The following is a 10,158-nucleotide window of genomic DNA, read 5'->3' as shown; positions in this document are numbered from 1 at the left end:
GTGAGGAGCTACACATGAAGAAGGGTAGTGTGAAGGGTCTAGGTCAGAGCACATGAAGAAGGGTAGTATGGTCTGAAGAGGAGAGCTACACATGAAGAAGGTAGTGAAGGGTCTGGGTGAGGAGCTACACATGAAGAAGGGCAGGAAGTGTCTGGATGAGGAGCTACAAGAAGAAGTGTAGTGAAGGATCTGTGAGGAGCAAATGAAGAAGGGTAGTGAAGGGTCTGGGTGAGGAGCTACACATGAAGAAGGTAGCAGAAGGGTTTGGGTGAGGAGCTACACATGGAAGAAGGGTAGTGAAGGGTCTGGGAGGAGCTACACATGAAGAAGGGCAGGAAGGTCTGGGGTGGAGGAGCCACAATACGAAGAAGTGGGTAGTGAAGGGTCTGGGGTAGAGAGCATGGAAGGGGTAGTGAAGGGTCTGATGAGAGTCACAAACAAAGTGTAGTGAAGGGGTCTGGGTGAGTGGAGCTACAAATGAAGAAGTGGCAGGAAGGGTCTGGGTGTGAGCTACAAGAAGGGTAGTGATGTGTTCTGGGTGAGACACAAGGAAGAAGGTAGTGAAGGGTCTGGGTGAGAAGCACAAGAAGGTAGGGAAGGGCTCTGGGTGAGGAGCTACATGAAGAAGGTGTGAAGGGCCTGACAGAGCTACAAGAAGAAGGGTAGTGAAGGGTTCGGGGTGAGAAGCTGGCAATGCCAAGAAGAATAAATGGTGGTAGTGAAGGGTCTGGGTGAGGAGCACACATGAAGAAGGGTAGTGAAGTGTTCCACAGAGGAGCTACATGAAGAAGGGTAGTGAAGTGTCTGGGTGAGGAGCTACACAAGAAGAAGGGTAGTGAAGGTCTGGGTGAGAAGCTACACAAGAAGAAGGGTAGGAAGGGTCTGGGGTGAGGTCACATGAAGAAGGGTAGTGGGGTGAAAGCCTGTGTGAGAAGCACACAAGCATAAGGGCAAGTGTCTGGGGGAGGAGCTACACATGAAGAAGGGGTAGGTGGGGAAGGATTTGGGGTGAGGAGCTACACAAGAAGAAGGGGTAGTTAAGGGTCTGGGGGTGAAAGGCACAAGAAGATGGGTAGTGAAGGGTCTGGGGTGAGAGCAACATGAAGATGGGGTAGAAGGGTCTGGGGTGAGAAGCACAAGAAGATGGGTAAAGGGCCTGGGTGAGGAGACAATAAGGCAGTGAAGGGCTTGGGGTGAGGAGCTAGCACATGAAGAAGGAGGAAGGGTTCTGGGTGAGGAGCTACACATGAAGAAGGGTAGTGAAGGGTCTGGGTGAGGAGCTACACATGAAGAAGGGGTAGTGAAGGGTCTGGGAGGAGCTACACAAGAAGAAGGTAGTGAAGGGTCTGGGTGAGGGACACATGAAGAAGGGTAGTGATGGGGTCTGGGTGATGGAGCCACACATGAAAAGGAAGGGTTCAAAAGAGGAGCCACACAAGAAGAAGGGTAGTGAAGGGTCTGGGGTGAGAGCTACACAAGAAGGAAGGGTAGTGAAGGGTCTGGGTGAGGAGCTACACATGAAGATGGGTAGTGAAGGGTCTGGGTGAGGAGCTACACAAGAAGAAGGGTAGTGAAGGGTCTGGGTGAGGGGAGCTACAATAAGAAGAAGGGTAGGAAGGGTTCTGGGTGGAGGACAATGTTAAGGAAGAAGGGTAGTGAAGTGTCTGGGTGAGTGGAGCTACACAAGAAGGAAGGGTAGAAGGGCTCTGGGTGAGGAGCTACACATGATGAAGGGTAGTGAAGGATTTGGGGAGGACACATATGAAGAAGGGCAGTAAGGGTTCGTGAGGAACTAAGCACAAGAAGAAGGGTAGTGAAGGGGTCTAAGAGGTAAGCCACACATGGCGAAGGGTAGTGAAGGTATTGTCTGGGGTGGAGGAGCTACACAAGAAGAAGTGGTGAAAGGGAAGTGTCTGGGAGAGTGAGCCACAAGGAAGAAGGGAGGAAGTATCTGGGTAAGGAGCTACACACATGAAGAAGGGTAGTGAAGTGGTCTGGGTGAGGAGCTACACATGAAGAAGGGTAGTGAAGGAAGTCAAAGAGAGCCACAAAGAAGAAGGGTAGTGAAGGGTTCTAGGTGAGAGCTAAATATGAAGAAGGGTAGTGAAGGGTCTGGATGAGGAGCAAGGACATGAAGAAGGGTAGTGAAGGGTCTGGGTGAGGACAACATGAAGAAGGGTAGTGAAGGGTCTGGATGAGGAGCTATACATGAAGAAAGGTAGTGAAGGGTGAGGAGCTGCATGAAGAAGGGTAGTGAAGGGTCTGGGTGAGGAAACACACATGAAGAAGGGTAGTGAAGGGTCTGGATGAGGAGCTACACAAGAAGAAGGGCAGAAGGAAGTGTTCTGGATGAGGAGCCACAAGAAGAAGGGTAGTGTGGAGGTGCCTGGGCAAGGAGCTACACATGAAGAAGGGTAGTATGGGTCTGGGTGAGGAGCGCAAGAAGGGTAGGAAGGGTTCAGTGAGGAGCACAAGAAGGCTAGTGGATGTGTCTACAAGGGGAGGAGCATGCAAGATGGGTAGTGAAGGGTCTGGGGTGAGGAGCACAAGAAGGGGTAGTGAAGGGTCTGGGGTGAGAAGCACAAAAGGGGTAGTGATGTGTCTGGATGAGGAGCTACACAAGAAGAAGGGTAGTGAAGGGTTCGGGGTGAGGTGCTACACATGAAGAAGGGTAGTGAAGGGTCGGGGTGAGGAGCTACATGAAGAAGGGTAGTGAAGGGTTTGGGTGAGGAGCCACAAGAAGAAGGGTAGTGAAGGGTCTGGGTGAGGAGCCACACAAGAAGATGGGCAGTGAAGGGTCTGGGGTGAGGAGCTGCTAACAAGAAGAAGGGGTAGTGAAGGGTCTGGGTGAGGAGCCAAGCACAAGAAGAAGGGTAAATGAAGGGTCTGGGTGAGCTACACAAGAAGAAGGCGTAGTGAAGGGTCTGGGTGTGGAGCTACACAAGAAGAAGGGTAGTGAAGTGGCTCTGGGGTGAGGAGCTACACATGAAGAAGTGTAGTGAAGTGTGTGAGGAGCTACACATGAAGAAGGGGTAGTGAAGGGTTTTGGGTGGAGGAGCCACATGAAGAAGGGGTAGGTGAAGGGTTTGGGGGAGGAGCAGCAAAAGAAGAAGGGTAGTGAAGGGTTTGGGTGAGAGCGGCACACAAAAGAAGGGTAGTGAAGGAATTTAGTGAGGAACTACACAAGAAGAAGGGTAGTGGAAGGGTCTGGGTGACAAAGAAGGTAGTGAAGGGTCTGGGTGAGGAGCTACAACAAGAAGGGGTAGTGATGTGTCTGGGTGAGGAGCCACATATGAAGATGGGTAGTGAAGGGTCTGGGGTGAGGACTAAGCACAAGAAGCGGGGTAGTGAAGGGTCTGGGGGAGAGGAGCTACACAAAGAAGGGTAGTGATGTGTTCTGGGATGAGGAGCTACACAAGAAGGCTGCAGTGAAGGGTCTGGGTGAGGTGCTACATGAAGAAGGGTAGTAAGGAAGCAGAGCATGTGCTGAAGGGTAGTGAAGGGTTCAAAGGGAGGAGCTACACAAGGAAGAAGGGTAGTGAAGGGTCTGGGGGGAGGAGCTACACAAGAAGAAGGGTAGGAAGGGGTCTAGGTGGAGGAGCTAAAACATGAAGAAGGGTAGGAAGGGTTCTGATGAGGAGCTACACATGAAGAAGGGTAGTGAAGGTCTGGGTGAGGAGCTACACATGAAGAAGGGTGAAAGAAGGGTCTGATGAGGAGCCATGAAGAAAAAGGTAGTGAAGTGGGTCTGGGTGAAGGAGCCACATGAAGAAGGGTAGTGAAGGGTCTGGGTGAGGAGCTGGAAGAAGGGGTGAAAGATGTGTCTGGGTGAGGAGCCATATGAAGATGCAGTGAAGTGGTTCTGGGTGAGGAGCCACACAAGAAGGGTAGTGAAGGGTCTGGGGGTGAGGAGCTACACAAGGGCAGTGGATGTGTCTGGATGAGAAAGCTACAAGAAGAAGGGTAGTGAAGACACATGGTGAAGGGTCTGGGTGAGGGCTGTGAAACGTGAAGTGTCTGGGAGAGGAGCTACACATGACGATGGGTAGTGAAAGGGTCTGGAGTGAGCTACACATGAAGATGGGCAGTGAGGTCTGGGAGAGGCTACATGAATGTAGTGAAGGGTCTGGGTGAGGGAGCTACATGAGATGGGTAGTGGAGTGTCTGGGAGAGAGCACACAATGAAGATGGTGAGCAGAAGGGTCTGGGAGAGGGCACACATAGAGGGTAGTGAAATGTCTGGGTGAGGAGCTACAAGAAAGTAAGAGTCTGGGTGAGAGCTACACAAGAAGTAGTGAAGGGTCTGGGTGAGCTACAAGAAGAAGGTAGTGAGGGTCTGGGTGAGCTACATGAAGGGTAGTGAAGGGTCTGGGTGAGGACTACACATGAAGAAGGGTAGTGAAGGGTCTGGGTGAGGAGCTACATGAAGATGGGCAGTGAGGTCTGGGTGAGGCTACATGAAGAAGGGTAGTGAAGGGTCTGGGTGAGGAGCTACACAAGAAGGGCAGTGAAGTGTCTGGATGAGGAGCTACACAAGAGAAGGTAGTGAAGGGTCTGGGGGAAGGCACATGACATGAAGGGTAGCAAGGGTCTGGGTGGAGGAGCTACACATGAAGAAGGGTAGTGAAGGGTCTGGGTGAGGAGCTACACATGAAGAAGGGTAGTGAAGGGTCTGGGTGAGGAGCTACACAAGAAGAAGGGTAGTGAAGGGTCTGGGTGAGGAGCTACACATGAAGAAGGGTAGTGAAGGGTCTAAGGGGTGAGGAGCTACACATGAAGAAGGGGAGGAAGGGTCTGGGGTGAGGAGCTACATGAAGAGTGAAGGGTCTGGGTGAGGAGCCAAGGCTACGAAGATGGGTAGTGAAGGTCTGGGGGTGAGGAGCCACAACAAGAAGAAGGGCAGTGAAGGGTCTGGGTGAGGAGCTGCTACATGAAGATGGGGTAGTGAAGGGTCTGGGTGAGGAGCTGGGGCATGAAGAAGGGTAGTGAAGGGTCTGGGTGGAGGAGCTACACACGAAGATGGTAGTGAAGGGTCTGGGTGAGGAGCAAGCACATGAAGGGGTAGTGAAGGGTCTGGGTGAGAGCTACAAAGAAGAAGGGTAAAGTGAAGGGTCTGGGTGAGGAGCTGGGCTACATGAAGGGTAGTGAAGGGTCTGGGTGAGGAGCTACATGAAGAAGGGTAGTGAAGGGTCTGGGTGAGGAGCACACAAGATGGTTAGTGAAGGAATGGGGTGAGGAGCCACACATGAAGATGGGGTAGTGAAGGGTCTGGGTGAGGAGCCACACATGAAGATGGGTAGTGAAGGGTCTGGGTGAGGAGCCACATGAAGAAGGGTAGTGAAGGGTCTGGGTGGAGGAGCTAACATGGAAGAAGGGAGGAAGGGTCTGGGTGAGGAGCTACACATGAAGAAGGGTAGGGTGAAGTGTTCAGGTGTGAGGAGCTACACAAGAAGAAGGGTAGTGAAGGGTCTGGGGTGAGGAGCTACACACAGAAGATGGGTAGTGAAGGAATTGGGGTGGAGAGCCACACAAGAAGAAGGGCAGAAGGGGTCTGTGTGAGGAGCTACACAAGAAGATGGGTGCAGGAAGGGTCTGTGAGGAGCTACACATGAAGAAGGGTAGTGAAGGGTCTGGGGGAGGAGCTGGGCACAAGAAGAAGGGTAGTGAAGGGTCTGGGTGAGGAGCCACATGAAGAAGGGTAGTGAAGGGTCTGGGTGAGGAGCTACATAAGGAAGAAGGGTAGTGAAGGGTCTGGGTGAGGAGCCAGCACATGAAGAAGGTAGTGAAGGGTCTGGGTGGAGAGCGCTAACAAGAAGAAGGGTAGTGAAGGGCTCAGGGGTGGAGGGAGCCAGCACATGAAGAAGGGTAGTGAAGGTCTGGGTGAGGAGCCACACATGAAGTGAAGGGGTAGGAAGGGTCTGGGTGAGGAGCTACACATGAAGAAGGGGTAGTGAAGGGTCTGATGAGAGCTACATGAAGAAGGGCAGTGAAGGGTCTGGGCAGAGGAGCCACACAAGAAGAAGGGTAGTGAAGGGTGTAAGGAGGAGCTGGCACAAGGAAGATGGGTAGTGAAGGGTCTGGGTGAGGAGCTACACAAGAAGAAGGGTAGTGAAGGGTCTGGGTGAGGAGCTACACATGAAGATGGGTAGTGAAGGGTTTGGGTGAGGAGCTGCACATGAAGAAGGGTAGTGAAGGGTCTGGGTGAGGAGCTACACATGAAGAAGGGTAGTGAAGGGTCTGGGTGAGGAGCTACACAAGAAGAAGGGTCGTGAAGGGTCTGGGTGAGGAGCTAAACACGCTGAGGAGTAGTGGAGGGTCTGTGTGAGGAACCACACACACTACAGAAAGCATACTATAGGTACTCGCCTCGTGTCGGTTCCTAAAGGATGGTGGAAACTTTTAATGTTGTAATTCAGCTTAATTTAAAACTGTCGCAACTTTTGACTTTGACTTTGATCTTTTTTGGTGACATAAAAGACAGTTTTTCTTTACCGATGTTTATTGACTTATGTTCAACTTCCCTTATATTCTTTTTAGTAAATAAGTCAAGAAATACCAACTTACTGGCGATGATAATTGTGTATGTTGAACGTAATATAGCTTCTGTGTCAGGCACGTCCTCACTCGCCATAATATACTGATCATCACCCAGTTCATAGGATTTCGTATACTACACTCTGTTCATTGCTGTGCGTCTTCGTTTTGTTTTCACAAAATCGCCTACGGTACTTTTATTACAGACTAGTTAATAATATTTATCACCACTTTTTGGAGGAGCTATTCCTGTATGGTCATCGGGTTTTGTTTCTATTTATGCACCAGCGCATAGCTGTTATCTTGAAAACATTATTTTTCAATCTAGCAATCAAACTTTCGATGTACTTTAACTTTTTAAATGCTACTGCTACGCTGCCGTATTCCAGAACGTGGAGCCCATGGTAACCCTATAGGCAATGCCTACTGTTGGTATTCAAGAAGCGCAGTGAAAGCCCACGACGCATTGAATGCGAATGGATATTCGGATATTTACGAGTACTATGATCTAAGAGTATATGTAGTATGTGTTGGAATATAATCGACTTCTTTTTTATTATAAAGGAAGAAATTTGGCTAATATTTAAGAACGCCATTGGTGTTTAAAAAACAATAATATTTATGAAAGGAATTACTGTTATAAATCTCTTACCAGAACATTCAGGTGATGGTTTGCTGTCTGAAGATCGATTTATGCATGCTTGAGGGTGCAATTTATGGGCACTATACTTTACTTATATTTGGAGAAATATAATAAATTTCGTTGGTCATGAACGATTAGAAATTAATCAGAATTACTCTCGTATGCCAGGATATGTGCTGAAACTGTCAGTTTCCAAAATTCCTAAATGTTGAACCAAAATTTATCTTTAGTCACCAGGATGGATGGTTTTCACCAGTTAATTGAATGGACACTGGCTACCTAGCCGGGAATTCCCTGTTGGGCAGAGTGTAGGCTACTTATTTGACCAGGATGTTAAGTTAGGTTGGAAAAGTCATGTACCCTGATATACGAGTGTGAGAGTCATCAGGTCTGGTTCCTTAGGGTTTTTTTTTTTTGGTTAGGTTAGGTTTGGTAGAAATTGATTCTTCTAAAATATTTGGGATGTGCTTGAGGAAAGATTTTTTTCTTCAATTGAAAAGTTTTTAATGTTGCCCGTTATATCGTGCACCTATTTCTGAGTTTTACCAAGTAACTCTTTAGAATTTACAGTAATCGTTAGGTTTGGGTGACTAATTTCTTCTCGTGTTGAATTAAACTCTGAGTCTATTTTCTTCTATGGTATTTCTTGTGCAAAATTAACCTTGATATAGTAGTAATTCCCTATGGGATACCCTACGCTCCACTTTCTTGAATACGATCGATATACCTAAGTTCCTCGTTCAGATATTCACCACTGCATATTAAGATGGACCTTAAAAGAACACTCTCCACGCCTGTCTTGTCCCTTTACTGTGGGCAGATGGATAATAAATACAGTTATCACTGCTCACGGGTTTCCTATGTACAGTAATAGTACAGCACCATAAATTTCGCAATCTGCCCCACTAGCCAGGTAGGAGCCGCCCAGGAGGATGGACCTGATATTTAATCCTGTGTTGTTTCTCTTTGTACTTGACAATCTTTGCTAACAAGGCCAAGGGACGCAACGTTACGGAAGAGACTACCTTAAACCTGTGTTTCCTTGCGGGTTTTCTTACTGCCTTACTGACCCACTTATATATATATATATATATATATATATATATATATATATATATATATATATATATATATATATATATATATATATATATATATATATATATATATATATATATATATATATATATATATATGCAGTACTTCACAGAATATTATCTAATAATATACTTAAGAAATATAACACAAACAAATGTGACAAAATAACAAAATAATAGCGTAAAATTCGTAAATAATTAACAGTGCAACTCTTGTGGACACACAGGGAGCCGTCATCTTGGTCTTCCGTGTCTGGATGTTGAGAGGATCTTCTCCAGTCTTCAGCGACCAAGACAACCCGGCGTCCTTTTCTCCCTCCCTCTTAACAAGGTACAGTAGCGTCCTTCTCTCACTCCCTTGTTCTCTAAGACCCACGTTGTCCCCTCGTATAATGTGTTGACGTTCTCTAACATACACGTTCTCCCCTGGCATAAGGTGTAGACGTTCTCTAATACACACGTTCCCTCCTTGTATGAGGTATTAACGTTTTGTAACGCACACGTTCTTTCCTGGTATAAGGTGTTGACGTTCTTTTTACACACACACGTTCTTTCCTGGTATAAAGTGTTTACGTTCTCTAACACACACGTTTTCTGCTGGTATAACGTGTTGACGTTCTTTAACACACATGTTTTCTCCTGGTATAAGATGTTGAAGTTCTCTAACACACACACATTCTCCCTTGGTATAAGATATTGTCATGGGTTGCGCCAGGCCTGCTAGGCCTGCCTCAGGAAACTGTACTCCAATGTTTGTTTTATTAAAGATAAGACCACCGGCTAGGCATGACTACGTTATCAAGATTCCATTTGTGCCTCGAGGTATGTGAGCTAAGTTTTGGGGCCCAGTAGAACAGTGCTGTATTGTTGACCGTGCCTCACGCCCGCCACAACCATATTTTAGCCAGTCGGCCCCAGACCATGCCTTAATTCAGGGAAGAGCTGGGCGCCGCACAGAGTCCATTGCCGCGACACCGTCCTGAGGACTCAGTGAAAAGAGACTGTGTGTGTTCTAACCCCAAATCGCCTTCAGTAATTCTCTTGCGCAACACTCTCGATATGACTGTGGGTGACGCGAGACTACATGTATGCCAAACCCAAGGCTTTATTATTCCCCATAAAAAAAAATAACTTGTGAAGGCTTGTTTGCAACAAGATCGATCCAAGCTGGCCTAGTGAACCTAAGTGGTTATATTCCCCAGCAAAGTGAATGCATCAGATGAGGCGTTAAGGCTCTGGTAAGCCAACTCATAACAGTGTAATTAAATGTGGGGTCCCCAGATTGGAAGCTTCCTCTTTACCAAACTACTTTTATTGTGACATAGAAGTGGCTCATATCTCCTTGCAGATTGTAAATTAGAGTATGGAACCTTGCCAAATAAATGTAAGTACAATCATATATAAATTATCTGTGGTCCCTATCTTATTATTAGTAAATGTAAATGATTAATTGGTTATGACAAAGTATAACAAATAACTTGGATGTAAGAAATTAATTGAATTCATTAAATCATTATTTATCAAGTGTAAATCACATGGAATATCGGGTGTAGTGAATTTCTACGTTGTGATACACCATAATCTCCTGGGCCTGGGGACGGGGGGAGTATATAATAATAATAATAATGATAATAATAACAATAATAATAATAATAATAATAATAATAATAATAATAATAATAATAATAATAATAATAATAATAATAATAATAATAATAATAATAATAATAATAATAATAATAATAATAATAATAATAATAATAATAATAATAATAATAATAATCAAATAAATACAAAAAAGAAAAAAGGTCATGAGTGAGACACAATATATGTATGTTGTGTTGTCAAAGAAAAAGAAACAATTGAGACCCTGCAATTGTGTGT

At 46.3% G+C, this 10,158-nt stretch overlaps 1 protein-coding gene across 1 annotated transcript in view; it reads left to right on the top strand.

Moving 5' to 3' along the window:
• The window catches only part of LOC121878178 (protein O-mannosyl-transferase TMTC1-like), a gene marked incomplete in the record, with an annotated part of 115,720 nt that overhangs the window by 10,087 nt on the left and 95,475 nt on the right, over positions 1–10,158 (top strand). The window contains 1 exon segment of the mRNA XM_042384220.1: positions 8,502–8,605. Coding sequence (XP_042240154.1) covers positions 8,502–8,605 — 104 coding nt within the window.

The sequence above is a fragment of the Homarus americanus genome, unplaced genomic scaffold, assembly GCF_018991925.1.
Source record: "Homarus americanus isolate GMGI-L3 unplaced genomic scaffold, GMGI_Hamer_2.0 scaffold45562, whole genome shotgun sequence".
Lineage (NCBI taxonomy): Eukaryota > Metazoa > Arthropoda > Malacostraca > Decapoda > Nephropidae > Homarus > Homarus americanus.
Note: the sequence above shows the minus strand (reverse complement) of the source record. Positions and strands in the feature narration are given on the sequence as shown.